The sequence below is a fragment of the Paramisgurnus dabryanus genome, chromosome 9 (genome assembly GCF_030506205.2).
Source record: "Paramisgurnus dabryanus chromosome 9, PD_genome_1.1, whole genome shotgun sequence".
NCBI classification, from domain to species: Eukaryota; Metazoa; Chordata; class Actinopteri; order Cypriniformes; family Cobitidae; genus Paramisgurnus; species Paramisgurnus dabryanus.
Genome location: NC_133345.1, coordinates 12,738,049 through 12,755,873, shown reverse-complemented (window position 1 = coordinate 12,755,873; position 17,825 = coordinate 12,738,049). Strand labels below are relative to the sequence as shown.

Here is a 17,825-nt window from a genome sequence, read left to right as displayed (position 1 = left end):
TTTAATTTCAAGGTTATCAGTGATGGCTAAAGTATTTGAATCTTTTGTAAATGATCAAGTAAAACAGTTTATAACTGAAAATAAAATTTTAAATGAATTTCAATCTGGCTTTAGATCAGGTCATTGCACTATAACAGCAGCTATGCTGGTCACTGATGATATTATTAAAGGATTGGATAGTAAACAGCACTGTGCAGCCTTATTTGTAGATCTTGCTAAAGCCTTTGACTCCGTAGATCATAAACTACTGTTGCAGAGACTTACTTGTGTGGGTTTTAGTGAAATGGTTTTAAATTGGTTTAAAAATTATTTATCTGAAAGAACTCCGTGTGTTTCGGCTGAAAATATTATATCAGCAGAACAAACAATAAAAAAAGGTGTACCACAGGGTTCTATTTTAGCACCAATCCTATTTTCTATTTATATAAATGATATTGATTGTGGGATAACCAAAGCTAAAATTCATCTATATGCTGATGATACAATCATTTATACAGTAGCACATTCTTTGAGCCAAGCCATAGAGGTCCTGCAAGATTCATTTCATTCTTTGCAACGGTCATTGTTAAGTTTGAACTTGGTATTAAATACTAAAAAAACAAATTATATGATTTTTGCCCGTGATTCAATCAAAACAGATAGTCCGATTTTAACTTTAGAAGGGGACTGCAGTGTTTCCCACAGGATTTTGAGATACTGTGGCGGCGATGACGTCACACGCTGATTAGCATATATGTGACGTCATTGCGCCGTGTTTTACTCTTTGATCCGTCACATTATATTGCATTTTAACAGAACTAGGATGCTATTTTTACATAGTTTCTGTTCTGTTGTCTATAAAATAGTGACTAAACAGGACCCAGTAACGACCCACGACTCAGTAACTCTTTGTTTAATCCAATCAGCTCTTTCTTAAACTGCTGCTAAAGCGCGACCTTATCTGAAAAAATCATATACGTTTACATTGAGGCTGTACTGGTGTTGCTCTTCTCTTCAGTGTTGTTGTGTTATGAGCGCTTTTTATTTGAAATACGAGTAGTATTTTATTGTATAGCGCAGACAATTTGTTGCAAATTCAGAAATATGAGAGAATACACAGTTGCTGTTACTACAGAACACGTGCATGGGCATGCCGCATAATAGGTAAGGGATAATGTAGAGGCAGCCGGTAGTTATTGGGAAATAAGCCCCGACAGTGTGATCAGGACCTGACGCGAAGCGGAGGGTCTTGTATCACACTGAAGGGGCTTATTTCCCAATAACTACCGGCTGCCTCTACATTATCCCGCTTATTACACGGCTACTTGCCACATAAGAAAAAAAACTGGAAATGAATATGAATTTTAAACATTTTATTGGCATATTTGTTTTAAATTAACATTTTTATCCTTCCGCGAAACTTTGCACAGATGCATAAAATGATCATAATACCTTATTAAGATCCTCTGCTTCATACTTGTCTCCATTTTTTCTCTTTTAGCCAGTCTTTGAGAAGTTTTAATGCCCATTCTGTATTTTTTTGTGTGTTGGCTTCGTAGCTGCCTGTCATGCTCTATTTTGTCAAGTTCAGTCTCAGTAAGCTCTCTGTGTCTTGTCGTGGTTGTCGAGTGTTTGTCACAAGATGGCGCCAAACAGACAGTAATCTTTATTGATCTTTATTGGCGAGGAGCGATTTTACTCGTGCAAGTAGTCCGGCTATGCGTTATTATTTTGGAGCGGTTATTATTTGAAAAGAACGAACCTGCAAATGTCTCAACTGACCAATCAGAATCAAGCATTTCAGAGAGCCGTGTAATAAGTAGGGAGAGAGCTCGGACACAGACTCACATCAGAACGGGTATATGTGGGAAACACTATGCTAACCTTTTGTTAAGTCACTCTCATGATGAACTTAATCAGCCACCGACTTCTCTGTCAGTAACATCCGTGACTGTTGACGTTTATGCGAAAAAGTACACGGAGGAACACGGAGTTAAATACTTTTCACTGTTATGTGAGAGAGGCGTGCAGGCTCAGCAAAGAGAGGGGAGGGGGCCGGGGGCACGCGCTGTTGCGCTGCACACAACGAGAGAGGGAGGATGGAGGCGCGCTGAGCGCTCGCTGCAATGAATTAAGCCGTTTTAAATAGTAAAATTAAAATGTAAATTGGAATCATGAAAAATCTATTTGTGGCGGCCAGTGTTGATTCTGTGGCGGCCCGCCACAGATAAATGAATATATGGGAAACACTGGACTGCATAGAAAGAGTAAACTGTTATAAATACTTAGGCATTTGGCTAGATGAAATATTAGGTTTTAATGTACATATAGAAAATCTTTTAAAAAAGCTTAGGCCAAAATTGGGTTACCTTTTTCGTTTAAAGAAATGTTTTCCTTTTGAAGCAAGAAAGAAAATAATTCAAAGTTGTTTTCTTTCTGTATTAGATTACGGTGATGTGATGTATATGCATGCAAATTCATCTTATTTAAAAAAGCTAGATTGTGTATACCATGCTGCCTTACGCTTTGTGACGAGTGCCTCTTCACGCACTCATCATTGTATTTTATATGAACTGGTGGGTTGGACTTCTTTGTTTCAAAGGAGAAAAATACACATGTTGATGTTTATTGCTAAGGCATTGTAAGGCATATTGCCAATTTATATCTGTCGTCTTTTATCATATTACACTTGTAAATATAGCACAAGATCTGCTGGTAAACTGCTTTTAAATGTTCCTAGAGTACGGTCAGAGTTTGGTAAAACTGCCTTTTCTTCATATGCTCCCGGTCTATGGAATGAACTGCAGAGTTTAATAAAAATAGAAACACTCCCCACTTTAAATGCTTTTAAAAAGCTCTTATTGATTAATTTAAAGGAAACATGTGTATGTTTTGCTAAGTAGGTTTGAAGGACTTTGAGTTTTTTAAACGTTTGTATGTTGTGAAACTTTGTGTGAAACTTTGTTGAATTTTGTGAAATTTTGTGTATGTTGTGAAACTTTGTGTGCTGCCATTTTGGCCAGGACTCCCTGGAAGAAGAGATTTTATATCTCAATGGGACTTTCCTGGTAAAATAAAGGATAAATAAAAAAAATAATACTATTAAGTAAGTAGAAAGCTTTAACGGTCTTTAGACAGAGCTTGAACACAAATAAGCACAGGGCCATTTAAAAACTGCTGCCATCGGAATTGAGTCAAAATGGTCTTGGATGTTAGACCCAGAGTCCACTCTTGCCAATGGAGACCCGACCCGCATCAACAACGCAAGTGACACATTAATATTATTATTTCACCCGTTACATCAAACACTATGTGGTTCACCCAGAGGTACCCACCTGGGTGCAGGATTTGACCCTACTGTTTCAACTGAAAACAGATGAAACAGGATGGCTATTTGTGTCTTTGCATTGACTTAACATGTAAATCACTTGCGCTTGCAGCTTCTTTCACGTCTGGTGTGAATGCCACATAACAGAGACTGGCAGTAGACTGAAATGACAGAGGCATTTGTGAACGGCAAAAATGCTAATGACTATGACTGGACCAGAATATTCGATTATTCGAATTTTCGTTCTGTGGGTTGACATTCGATTTTCAGTTTTGAGATTCGAATATATATATATATATATTACAGCGTTAATGCAGAGCTTTGGTCAAGCAGGAAGTGCGCGATACGTCCGCGATAATTAATGCAAAATTGCCCCAATTGTCAGTGAACTACGGCTCTGTGCAGTTAATGCCGCTCCACGTGAAAGCAGCTGATGGCGATTTAATACTAATCAAGGAACGGCATTACTGACGAGATCAAGTGACAATCACTTGCGATTTATCATGCAGCCCTAACTCACATGACATAAATATGTTACACAGAGTTATGGGGTATTACTTTTGTATTGGATATATATGCTGTAGCTTCAAAGTATCGGTGGTAGGGATGGCGAAAACGAAACATTTTCTTGACCGGGCACCGAGCCTCATTAGCCGGTTGAAACCGGTTAACCGATAGGCCTATTAGTTTAAAATATGCTGCTATTTAAAATAACTGCCATTTCGAGCCGCGCCTGCAATTTCGCAACTCGCATCTCTCTGCGCTCTGCCTCCGGCTCACACACAGACCTCACAACACTTTTTAAATCCCCTACAGCGGGAAACATAAGTCCCGCAAACGCGGCGCCGTGCTTAGTTTCGAAATAGTTTAGGTACTAGGTGATCACGTTGAACTTGAAAATAAAGGCGTTTGTGAAGCTCATTTGAAAATTGCCGCGGCTCATTTAAGAAAATGACAGCTCAGAAGAGACTGCGCTTTAGTTTGGGGTAGTAATAATAAAGACATAGGATGATCATCATCACCTTTTCTGTTACCACTGAAATATAGATGTAATGTATTTCCAAATCTAAACCCATCTTATGGGGAATGTTGCCTAATAGACTGCAACACGATAAAACCAATGGATTAAACGGGCACCTTCAGAATGTGTAAAAGACGCACCGGCTAAAGCAGGTCTCGCACTGTGTTTGTTCTAGAACAAATGCAGCAAAGATATTTAATGCTTGTATGAGGCATATAGGCCTACGCTGAGTTTTATTTATTTATGATGAGGTGCGTTCTAATTAACAATGCAATGCAGGTGAATGCGCAGTGCCGGCGCCTTCATGCACGGACTGGTAATTATATACTCTGCTATATTTGCTTTTTATTTATTAAATACATGAATTTGCTTGATGAAACATTTATTAAAATTAAGATACAATTTATACAAAACGAAATTCACTTTAAAGAAATGCTTTCTACAAAGCAAAACTTAATAAAGTGGTAAAAATCATGGCTAAGGATTTACAGAAACAAAACTTACTCTGCACTTTACTGTTAGCCTAAAAGACATAAATGTTAATAATTTGGAACACAACAAGGAGAGACTTTAATTTTAATTGTTTTATTGCTGTATTTTATTTACTATTCGAATAAAGGAATTTATCAAAAAATAGCCTGTAGCATTTACTTTTCGCAAACCTTGTGAGCATGCGAAACCAAACAGTGACCTCGCGCCAAATGTTTTTTTATTGGTTTATAAAGTACAAACAGACCAGTTATGAAAAACTGAGTGTGAGGGATTTGTTCACTTCACACAAAAAGATCTTGGAAAGAAAGAGATGACTAACTGTAGTAGCGTTTAGTCCACTGTCTATAATAACCGACAACTTTGACCGGTTAACGTTGATACGGTCAACCATCGGTCAAACGGTCATCGGTTAACACCTAATCGGTGGACTTGCATGACGGAGTACTGGTGTTTCTGCAAAATATCTTCTTTTAGGGATGTGCATTTATGTCATTTTTTTTATTTCGATTTATCCATAGGTCTGAAGAAGAGTACTCGATTAACTGGGGGCGGGGCATTCAAAGGTGCGGGGCGTATATGTCATGGTGAAAATGAAAGTATTTTTATTAAAACACTCAAATAAAACTTAATTTCGAAGAAACTATGACAGAACAATGAACACATACTAGATTTTAATGAATTAAATGTTTTTTACAGAAACTTCTAACAGGAAAAGCTGCATGATGAAGTGATAAAGTAAAGGGTTAATAAACACAAACCAAAGCACTTTCTATATGATGCACTCTGCATAATATTAAGCCTTTATACAACATACATGTACAACGTGCATCTATCTGCATAAAACTCCCTTTGTGGATTTGCATCATAAACAGCGCACTTTTAAACACGTCTAGTCAAAGCTCAAGCTTCATAACATTAAGTGTTTTGCTATCATTTTAGTGTTTAGCTGTGTCGTGTCGTCCTCTTACCTCAATCAAGATGTAATGTTAATGCTCGTATGGCTCTCTGGTATCTCTTGACATTTGATGTTTAAATATGAGATGATAACCCATTGAACTTTTGACGGCGCTGTACATTTTGCACTTGACTGACTGTATTTCCGAAAATCACGGCATCCTTTTAAACCATAGTGCCTCAGTGATTTTTTGAACTGGACAAGTTAAATTTCAAACAATGTTACTTAACGTTATGTGCCGTTAACTACAGAGCTGAACACGCAGCACAAACACAGAGCGGAATATTGAACAGAGAGCGCGCCGACACACACACACACACGTTTACACCTTGCTGTTATTAAACAAGCTGCACGCGCATGAAACCTGATCGTCGAACACGGAGGGGCGGGACGGCATGGAGTAGAGAATGAGGTTTCTTCAGGCTTCTGTGTGAATATAAATGACAGACACGTCAACCGCAGTCCGTATTTTTTCTCTTCTAAAGTTCGGTAAAAACACATAATGGGCTTAAAATCTTGTTTAAGAATCTGTTTTATAATGAGAATTTCTCTTTCAGCGTGCCTAGGTGTGTGTGTGTGTGTGCGTGCGTGCGCGTGACACAGCCGATTTGAATCTGAGAGAGTTCGTCACTGTACATTAAAAAAACCCACACAAACATTACAGCTTAAATGCTAGGATTAAGATTGATTTTATATATAACAGATAATCTGGATACATTTACCAGGGCTCTAGACTAACTTTTTGCACTCAAAATATCTTGCTTGCCGCTCAAAATATCAAAATACCGTGCCGAAAGCCCTGAACCTAAACGGTCCGATACGAATACACGTACCATTACACCCCTAGCATGTAAACAAATGAAAATGTAAACGGATGTGTCTAACTGTCCAGAAATTAATGTCCTGTGGTATACTATACTAGCCTGACTACGTCAGACTTTGTACTTCCGCTAAATTTCATTACGCTTCTGTACTCAGTCTGAGATACCTCCCATTCAAACCGTTTTCCTCAGGTCTCAAAACAACCGGCGAATCAATGAACAGAGGGCGGGCTGAGAGCCGTGACGTAGACGCTAAGCGCCGAATGTACGGTTGTAGTTTGTAGTGGACATGGAGGCACAGAAAGCTATTTGCTCTGTTGTGGAGAACCGGCACTTGCCAACTTAATCCCGAACAAGAAAAGTGTTTGTTAAACATTTTGAATGGAGATTATGTTGTTGCCCTACTCCCGACAGGTTTTGGGAAAAGTTTAATTTATCAACTATTATCGATCGTCAGCGAGAAACTGTGTGCAGCACAGCTTGACGTGCACAACAATCGAGATATCATGGAAGGAAATTTCATTGTTCACAGTTAATGGTGGAGGACGCGTGGGCAAACATTCTTTGGTGACGTTCCTGATTAACCAGAAAAAAAGGTAGGAAGATTTAATTTATGGTTATGGCCGTCTGGTGGAAGAGTTTGAGAGGAGAGAGGGGCGTTCCTCCACTTAGACGTGAGTGGAAAGACACCGTAAGGATAGTGTTCAACTAGCTCTGGCCCGATTTACTTTACATAATCTGCAGAAGTCGTTCATAGCCATGTTAACTTCGGTATTTCGCTCGATGGGTTTGTTTTCACATCATGCGTGTGTTTTACAGCAGAAATTTGATGCGGCTGAGCTGGCGCATAACGCACATCATATCCAAACGTTATGTGATTGGCTTACGTTTAGACCAATGATTTTAAACTTCAGACAAGCCCCTCCCATGAGAAGGAAAACGATTGTCAATTATGCCCAGCCAGACTCTGTCTATGAAGCGAAGCAAAATAGCAGAGGATGGTTCTACCAGGCTAATACTATACTGTCTCTTGCTCTGAAGATCTGCTTCTGCTGTCATGTGTTTATTAAGACTGTCCTATTGTCTCGATGCATATTAGTAATCCTCTGACTTGTGTTTTTCCAGATGATGTGCGAGGTGATGCCCACCATCAGCGAGTCGGAAGTTGGCACTAACGGAGGCGCTCTGGGCTCTGGCTCACCTGTGCCGACAGACTCTGAGGGTCACTTTGAGTCTTTGATGGTGTCTATGTTAGAAGAGCGAGATAGACTGCTGGATACGCTGAGAGAGACACAGGAAAACCTGTGCCTGACGCAGAGTAAACTGCATGAGGTCAGTCATGAGAGAGACTCCCTGCAGAGACAGCTCAACAGTGCACTGCCACAGGTGGGTCCATTAATTCTGTTGTACAACCATTAGGCATGGGTACCGAAACCCGGTATTAAACTGGCCCCAGTGCTAAATTATGAAAGGTACTGAAGAATTTTTTTTTACACACACCCACAACGAGTGCAGCACACACATAACAGTACGAAAACTCCAGGGCTTAAAGTACTCCAGCCGGAGGCTGGATTTCCGGCTTGTGGACCAGTCCGGACTTCGGTTCAGTCAAAACTTGCAAATTACACTCCGAGGCACTTTCGGCACGGAAAAAAACGAGCGTGTCACTTCCATTACAAGCGCGCATACCGCACGGCTACATTTGAGTTAACGAACTGATTATAATAACCGGTCCCCTTCAACCTACCACCTTGATTCACGAGTCAGCGCTCACAGCTGTCACAGCCAATGGGAGCAAGATATTAGGTTGTCTTAGCCAATTGCTAGAGAGGAGGGCGGGTCTTGTGCAGAAAGTGAACTAGTCTGCAGTTAGTTTGTAGGCTACGCACGCTATGGAGAATGAAGTTTATCAAACCAGAAGAAAATACATCTGCTTTGGAGAAGAAAGGAAAAAACAAGTGGCGCTGGGCATTGCGGCCCGCCACAGATAAATGAATATATGGGAAACACTGCACTTGGTCTTTCAAGGTGGCAGCCTCAGAAGTCTGCGAAGAGAACTGAAAGCTGTGTCCCAATTCAAGGGCTGCGACCTTCTAAGGACGTATTTTAAGACCGATTGCATCACAGCAGCCGACTTGAGGCTAGTAATGCCGTCCCAATTCAAAGGATGCTTGGAATGAAGCCTCAAAATGCATCCTTATTTCTCTGCGCTGTTAAGGATAGAACGAATGGATCCTTAAAAGCTGAGGCTATCCCAAGATTCATAGCATGCCTGCAATGTCTGGATATTCTAAAATAAACAATTAAAACCTTTATTAAATAAAAATGTGTATTTATCCAGAAAACATTTTTCTTGTCACTGTTTTATAAGTTATGTTTTGTGTTAATATTATTCTGTTTATGTTGTGTATGTTTCTAAGGTTGATTAATTTGATATACTGTTGAATAGTTTAATCTACATCAACATAACATATATATTTTCTAAAATAAATTAATATTTTTCTGATTACATGTTTATTTTTATAAGTCAGAAATATCTCCGCTGTTTCCTGCTGACAGGCACAGTGGGCGCGTGCAGCAGGTGACGCAAATTATGGATCCTCCAAAGGTTAGACCCAGGAGGGCAGGGTTTCATATTTTATTGCAGGTTCCCCAGGTTCCGCCATTGATTTGTGGACCCCCACCTGCTGTTAGCATTTAATTGACTCCCATTCATTTTGGCGTCACTTAAGACAGCGAATAACTTTACTATGAGGCGTTTAAAGACTCAATTTCTCCATTAATTATTTGTAAAGAAACACAAAAATGTATAAAAGGCCCCCAAACCTTGTATCTTACTCTATGGCCCAGGAGAAGCAGGTTTTTTTTGTAACCTGCGACTCTCTGTCGCACAGTAGAAAAATTACAGTATGGAAAGGAGGAAAAGCTCGCAGCCAATCTTTTTTGTTTTTATTTATATTCTTTTATCCAGTTTTTCTTCTGTTGTCACTGTCAGAAATGCTGTTTTATGTGCTGTAAAAAAATATTTGAATGTTCTGTTGTTGAACTGTTCTGTATGCTGCTGTTTGCACGTTATAATAAACCCATGATAAAAACATAAAAACACTCGCCAATTTTATTTTTGTTTAATGCCAATTAAATAACATTATCTTATCAGTTAACGGCAGAGGTGGAAAGTAATGAATTACATTTACTCACGTTACTGTAATTTAGTAGTTTTTTGTGTACTTACTTTTTTGAGTAGTTTTTAAAATCTGTACTTTTACTTTTACTTAAGTATGTTTTGTTTAAAGTATTGTACTTCGCTACATTTTAAATCATATCCGTTACTGAGTAAAAAAAAGAAAAAAAAAAAGCAATTTGATAAAGACGTGCCACGGATGATTGATTGATGGGCGGGGGGACGCGCAAAAAGAACCATCGAGACGGACGAGACAGGCGCGCGCTAATGCAGACCCTCAATTCAACTTATGAAAGAAACCCCTGGCCATATTTAAGAGACAACTTTCCACTGATGCGAAGCGAATGTTTCATTCCTATGAAAGGTAGGATTCATGCTCTTGAGTACAGAATTTCCAACCAGGTCCGCTCATTTGCAGGACTCTTTTTTTAATACCATGCGCATTATCTTCCGAGGTCTAGCAGCTTTGCGTCAAGTGAAACACAACTTAAGAACGTCCTCGAGAACGCGCAGATCATTAGACATTGCAGAGAGAGAGTGAGAGTGAAAGAATACAGGTCTTAGACATCAGGTAACCAGGTCAGGTAAGCTAGAAGACAATAAACGTGTAAACGATAAAAATATATAGCCATGGCACTCATCTCATTATATGCTCATTTAAACTAGGTATATAAAATAATGTAGGTTACCAACAATACATCAATTACAACCTTACTATAGTGATTGTATTTACTAGCTGCTGCCCTCATATTATTTTTGCTTCAAAAGTGCATAACTCACCTGTAAAAATCATTAAACAATTCCATAAATGTTTCTTAGTTTAAAAAAGCTTTTTATTTTTTTACTTTTTGTTATTGCACTTTAATTGTAAAGATGTTCCTACAATTAGGAAAGACTTTTGAAAGACTTATCTTTCAAAATGGCGCTGCACGGCTGGCGACACGGAGGAGGGTTCTTGCTACACGTTGTTTGTTTACTTGTTTTGGCGTCTTTTATGTCATTTTCTTATAATTTGCACTGGCGAACTCAATTGCTGGATGCTACCTGCCTCGTGAACAGTGTTGTGAACGGTATGCTGAGCTTGTGCAAAGTGAAGTGGAGAAGTATGGCATCATTAACTTTGGCATGGCTAATCCTCTTTGGCCAAGTCGCCCAGAGCTCCGCCGACGGGCTAACCAGCGGCAACGGCCTTCTAATGTACAGTCGGACCGAGCTGCTGGGACTACGGGGCAGCGGCGTACTACCGTCACCTGATCTGCTACACGAGGTGCCTGAGGAGCTACGACAACACCATGGCCCAGGTCACCGTCGAGGCAGGAAGGCCAGGAAACGGGGTAGGAGAGGCGGCCTCAGACAGCGCATCCGAAGAGCAGCCAAGCTTCCGCTACCACCTATGCTTCTCTGCAATCCACGATCTTTAAAAAACAAACTGGACGACCTGCGTCACCAGGTTGGAGCCTGCTACGAATATCGTGAGTCTGGTTTAATGGTTTTTACAGAAACCTGGTTTAGTGACGATGTTCCAGACAACCTTACTCAAATCGAAGGCTTCTCTCTCCTTCGGTTAGACAGAGACGTAAATTCGGGTAAGACACGAGGGGGTGGGGTGTGTATGTACATTAAGGACAGTTGGTGTCGAAACTTTGCTGTGAGAGACAAAATATGCAACCCCAATCTAGAGCTGTTATGCGTTACTTTGCGCCCTCACTATCTGCCTAGAGAATTCACCAACATTTTCGTGTGTGTTGTGTATGTCCCACCAAGTGGAAATGCCTGCACGGCGGCTAAAACTATCACAGACTGTGTCCATCGCCATCTACACAATAAACCTGACGCTCCCATTCTGATTCTTGGTGATTTCAATCACTGCAGCCTGGATAAAACATTACCAGGATTCTATCAATACGTTAAATGCAACACTAGAAACAATAAGATACTTGATAAATGCTACGGAAATATCAAAGACGCCTATACAGCCAAAGCTAGACCTCCCTTAAATAACTCCGATCATAATGCTATCCAGCTGCTACCCACATATCGTTCTGTTTTTAAGTCCAGCAAACCGGAAATCAAGTCCGTGAAAGTATGGTCCAGGGATAACGTGGAGGAACTGAAGGGTTGCTTTCTTTGTACAGATTGGAATATCTTCTTTAAGGATGCAGATATTGACAGTGCTACCGAGTCAATCACAGCCTACATCTCCTTCTGCGTTGACTCTGTTATACCTCACAAATTGGTTAAACGGTATCGGAACAATAAACCCTATATCACTCCAGGTATCAAGGAATGTATAAACAGGAAAACACTTGCTTTTAGATCCGGGAACAATGCAGAAGTTCGAGCTGCGCAAAAAGACCTTAATTCACAAATGAGAGCAGCCCGGCAGCAGTACACGGCGCGCGCAGAACAAGAGCTGTCGGACTCAAACACAAAGGCTCTTTGGGACTCTATTAAGAGAATGACTAATATGGATACAAAAATGAAGCCTTTGTTTGCACAAAATGAAATTGCAAAGGCAAATGAATTGAACACTTTTTACATGCGTTTTAACTCAGATAACTCCAGGGAATGTGCTGCAGTGCTAGAGAATGTACTGTGTAACGTTGACCTGGATAGAATTGTAATTGAACCATCCACTGTTACTAAGGTTTTTAAAAATTTACAAACAAAAAAAGCAACAGGTCCTGACAACCTGTCTGCCTTTCTTTTAAAAACTTTTGCAGAAGAATTATCTCCAGTCTGGCATAAACTATTTCAGCTTTCCATAGACACATGTGCAGTACCAGAACTCTGGAAAAAATCTACCATTATTCCAGTACCAAAAAAGGCATGCCCACAAGAGAATAATGACTATCGGCCAGTGGCCATTACTTCTAATGTTTTTAAATCTTTTGAGAAGCTTATGATTGAGAAACTGCACACAAATGTGGTAGAAACTCTAGATAAATACCAGTTTGCTTACAAAGAAAAACGTAGCTCAAGTGATGCCATATCAACTATTATGCACTTAACTTTAAAGCATTTAGAAAGTCCTGCTGCATATGCTAGACTGCTTTTTGTTGATTTTAGTTCTGCTTTTAATTCAATTCAGCCAGATATCATCCTTAGGAAACTAGTTCAGTTAAATGTAAATCCTTTTTTAATTAGGTGGTATCACTCTTTTCTGTCAAACAGGCCACAGCAGGTGAAGTTCAACTCTTCTCTGTCTGATCTAACAGTGTGCAGCACTGGCGCCCCCCAGGGGTGCGTCAGTTCACCTCTTTTGTTCACACTGTACACAAATGACTGCATCAGTTCCGAACCAAATCAACATATAGTAAAATTTTCAGATGATACTGTTATTCTTAGTTTGCTTACCACTGAAAGTAAAATGAACACTCACCAAGATGCTGTGGACAAGTTTGTCAAGTGGTGTGATTTACACCACCTACAGATTAACACAGGCAAAACTGTGGAAATGCTGGTTGACCCCAAATCAGTTGGAGATCAGAGACCAGTGGCCATTCATGGACATGATATCAGGCAGGTGACATCTTTTAAATACCTAGGAGTGTTTATTGACAATGACTTGAGTTGGCGTACACATGTTACATATATTTGTGCTAGAATCCATCAGCGCCTACATTTTCTGCGCAGACTTAGGTTGTTTGGAGTCAGTGAAAATATTATGTTAATTTTTTATAGAGCAACTATTGAATCCATTCTTCGGTATGGTATTACAAGCTGGTTTGGAAATCTGACAGTTAAATCAAAAACTCAGATTTTTAATTTGGTCAAGACAGCAGGCAAGATCATGGGTACCCCTGCACCTCTAAATCCGGGTGAACTTTTTGATCAGACTATAATTAGGCAGGCTAAGATCATTATATCAGATAACTCACATGTACTTTCTTCAGAGTTTGAACTTTTGAACTCAGGAAAGAGGTATAGGGTTCCCCTGTGTAAATACAACAGGTTTAAGTGCTCACTGGTTCCTCTGTCTATTAATCTTATAAATAAGCAGCAATGTAGGTGAGACTACCTATACTTTCCAATTATTTTAATCACATTGATATCTGTGACTGTATGCTATTTAGGATCATAATAATATTACTTGGATACTTGTGATTGAATGTTACTTATGATCATGACACGATATTATTTTTGCACTAATTGTTTTTTAAGGTACAGTGGATTGCAAATTTGCACAGCTACTTGTGTAGCCTAAATGTTTTAAGTACTTGTGTTGTATCTTTTTTATCTGTTTTCATCTTTTTACATGTGCTGTGTCTTTGTCTTAATTTTTGTCCTGTAGCAATTCCCTTATTTCCAAACCAAATTTCTCCCTAGGGAGACAAATAAAGAGACTTTGACTTTGACTTTTGACTTTGATTAAAAACAACTAGTTTGAGATTTATATTCCCTTGTCATTTTTGAACTATACTAGAATCCTCCACCTCTCCCCGCTGTAAAAAAAGTAACTTATACTCTGAGTAAAGTTAAAATGACTTACTTTTTACTTTTATTTGAGTAGATTTTTAGACCAGTAACTTTACTTTTACTTAAGTAAAATATTATTAAAGTAACTTTTCTTTTACTTGAGTACAATATTTTATTACTCTTTCCACCTCTGATTAACGGTTAATACTCGGATAACGAGCGGCGGTTGTCGGTCGGGAAAATTAACCAAAATGAGCATCCATATAAGAGAGTTTGTCACTGTAATATTTTATTGGTATTGAGCTTTTTTTAAAGAATTATAATTATTAATTAAGAAACATTTAAAAAATATATTTTATTCAAGAGGTGTAAATATTAATATCTAAGGCATGAAAAAATTTGATCATCTGAGGAGCGTGTGAACGCCGCAATTACACTTGCTCATGACGGCAGCTTATTTTACCAGAGAAAGCTTATATAGCATTTCTTTAGAGGAACTGCTGAAACCTATTCATTTACTGATGTTTTTAATTGTAGTACAGCTGTTATCGGCCTTTGAGATGGGACATGGAAGTCAAGTTTAAGTTATTTATTTTCGCTTGTATTTTGTATAACTGTTTAGTGTTGGTGTGATGTTTTGTTTTAATTATATCTTAATAATATCTTAATGCCATATTAATATGCAACTCTGCCCCTTCTGACTGCAGGAAAAGGTTTACAAACCACTTTTTGTCTGCATTTTCTGAAAGTTTCTAGCATATTTTCCTTTATGAATAACAACAGGAAAGCATTATTTCGAAAATCACTTCATGCCCTCCATCCGCATTTCACGCCATAGCAACGTAGTGACGTACAAGCAAGCTACAGTCACTTGTCATCATTTTGACTGAAAGTCACTTATTTATCTTTGTTAAAGGAATTTGCTGCCCTGACAAAAGAAGTAAACATGTGTCGTGAGCAGCTGCTGGAGAGAGAGGAGGAGATTGCAGAGTTGAAAGCAGAGAGGAACAACACACGCGTGAGTTGAACAAGAGAAAACTCTCACTGAATTATGAATATTATTCATTGGATGGTCTGTCATTGCCAGTGGCGTGCCGTGGGGTTTCAGTCAGGGCCTTCAGTAAGCATGTAAACCACATATATACTCATCTGTTACAACTAACACACCCATATGCAAATAATGCATATATTCGGCCGCACATACAGGCACTCAGCAACATGACAGCTGATCAACAATAAGCCTAAAACAGTATGCTAGGTAAGGGTGGGTTGAACTCAGACTACATTTCACTGCATGTATCATGTAATCCCCCTATGCACACTGTGTGCATAGTGTCACATCCACATGCTACAGGCTACTATCAGTGCAACACGAACCACTCAATAACAATGTGCATAAGCCCTTAATAATGCTTATTATCAGATACAAACCACAATCTGCATGATACAATACTCGACAAGTAGTAAAGCACTCACCCGTCACTTTTCAGTCACATACCCGAGGACATAAGAGCTGCGCTGTGTTACTGAAGTCAGTCGTCTCATCCACCATAACTGCCACAGAATTTTTTTTATTATTTCTTCTTTGATGTGATCATTTAACACTTCTGACACTGCATTTATTATATGGTTTTGATTTTTTCCTGACGGTCCTGTAAAAACTTTGGCCGTGGCAAGATGATGTCGCAAGTCAGCATCATGCTCCGCTATAGCGTTAACAATTCCAAGTAATTACCCCTGTTCAGCGAATCTTCATCGTCTCCCAAAAAGAGAACACAGTCACTCACTAAGACGCTTCAGAATGTCCCGGTTCTTTCTGACCCTCTCATTGTGGACGCTGATCTCCCGTTTTCTCTACTCGTTAAGTTCCAAATCCACAAGACTTTCACCAAAAGTTTTTAAATGCATGACTGACATTATTATGGCGCTCAGAGCCTGGTGTTTAAGAGCTGCCTTCGTGAAGCTGTTCAGACTGTCAAAGCCAGAATCATTCCATGTCCCTTTACTCGTATTAAAAAGTAAACACGGCCAACAAAATAACTTCTTGTGCTGGGGCAAAAAGATCGCGTGTATCTGCAACAGCGGATGTCATTTTCTTTAATAAATGAATTTCGCGCTCACGTTGGAAATTGACGACAGACGTCAGGGGTAGCGCTGGGCACGTCGCTAGTCCCGGAGGACGTGCTGTCAATAAACGTCAAAATTTGATTGGTTGATGTTTCTGTCACTAATGATTGTAACAAATCAGATGTGTTGTCCTTCAACACAAGCCTAGCAGTATCTGTAGAGCTGGCCCCAGCTGAATAAGCTGATTTTTATGTGAATTTGTGAGAGTACTCCGGTTCAACATCAACAAAACTAACGAATTTTGCGGACATTATAACAATGAAAAAAAAATAGCATACTAAAGAAAAACATTTAACACTTTGTTGTTGGGGAAAAAATTATTTTGATTTTATTTTAGGGCCAGCAGAGAAGGCCCTGCTGGTCCTGACGGCCCACCACTGGTAATTGCTAAACCTTTGATTTTAAACTGTGTGGTAAGTTGTCAGTAGTTTGAATCGTCCTGATCAATGGATGATATTTTTCCGTTATCCTTAAACCACACTCCTTTGTTCCCGGCTCTCCCTCTCTCTTAGGGCACCGTACTTCCATGTTTCTTTAATCAGTACAAACGGTTTGTGGTCTATCATTTATATGCAAATGCTTCTGTTTGTTGATTACACAGTTATTATTGGAGCATTTGGAGTGTCTGGTGTCTCGTCACGAGCGTTCGCTAAGAATGACCGTAGTGAAACGTCAAGCACAGTCTCCTGCAGGTGTCTCCAGTGAAGTCGAAGTTCTCAAAGCGCTCAAATCTCTGTTTGAGCACCACAAAGCCTTGGACGAGAAGGTACCACATCATTCATAGTATAGTATATCTTTATTGTACAGCAAGGTGGCTCACTAGCACATAAAAACAAGAGAACAGAAATTGAAAGCATATAAAAACTAGAAGACCAAAATCCAGACAAATATCCAGGGGTTTAAAGTTGTCATCTTTCTGCGAAATTTGCTGTTTTGGATCCAAAATATATCATTCTTGTGATTTCGTCTAGGTCCGGTAAGTTTTAGAAAAATGAGGTGTGAGGTGGGTTTGCGCAGTGAGTGAAATTAGGAAATTTAAGTCCAGCTGTGGTAACAATGTCAAATCACTAGCAAGTTTGCAGGGTAATGTTTTACAATTTATAGTCACCTTATTTGGTATGCTGAATCACTATCTACACTATGGCATACTTTACAACTAACACACATACCGGAGTTAATCAACCACTACAAAAGACTGTTGAACATGATATATCAGAATTAAACATCTTTCAATACACAGAATATCATGCACAGGACTTGGAAAATGAAATAGATCCTGTAAACAACTTCTTCCGCAACATGAACAGAAATTGCTTTTATTACACTAATGATCAGTTTAATAGTTCTGTTAAGACTGAAAATCAATTATCTATAATCCACTTTAATAGCAGGAGCCTATATGCGAACTTTCACAACAGTAAATACTATTTAAATCAGTTTAAACAGCCTTTAAACATAATCACTATATCTGAAACTTGGATTAATAGTGAAAAAGGTTCAAA

General features: G+C 39.2%; 1 protein-coding gene across 13 annotated transcripts in view; it reads left to right on the top strand.

Moving 5' to 3' along the window:
- The window catches only part of ppfia1 (PTPRF interacting protein alpha 1), a 194,641-nt gene that overhangs the window by 3,430 nt on the left and 173,386 nt on the right, over positions 1-17,825 (top strand). For all 13 annotated transcript variants that reach the window (XM_073815710.1, XM_073815709.1, XM_073815711.1 and 10 more), the window contains exons 2-4: positions 7,722-7,982; positions 15,113-15,214; positions 16,925-17,089. In XM_073815710.1, coding sequence (XP_073671811.1) covers positions 7,722-7,982; positions 15,113-15,214; positions 16,925-17,089 — 528 coding nt within the window. The remainder of the gene's footprint in view (positions 1-7,721; positions 7,983-15,112; positions 15,215-16,924; positions 17,090-17,825) is intronic.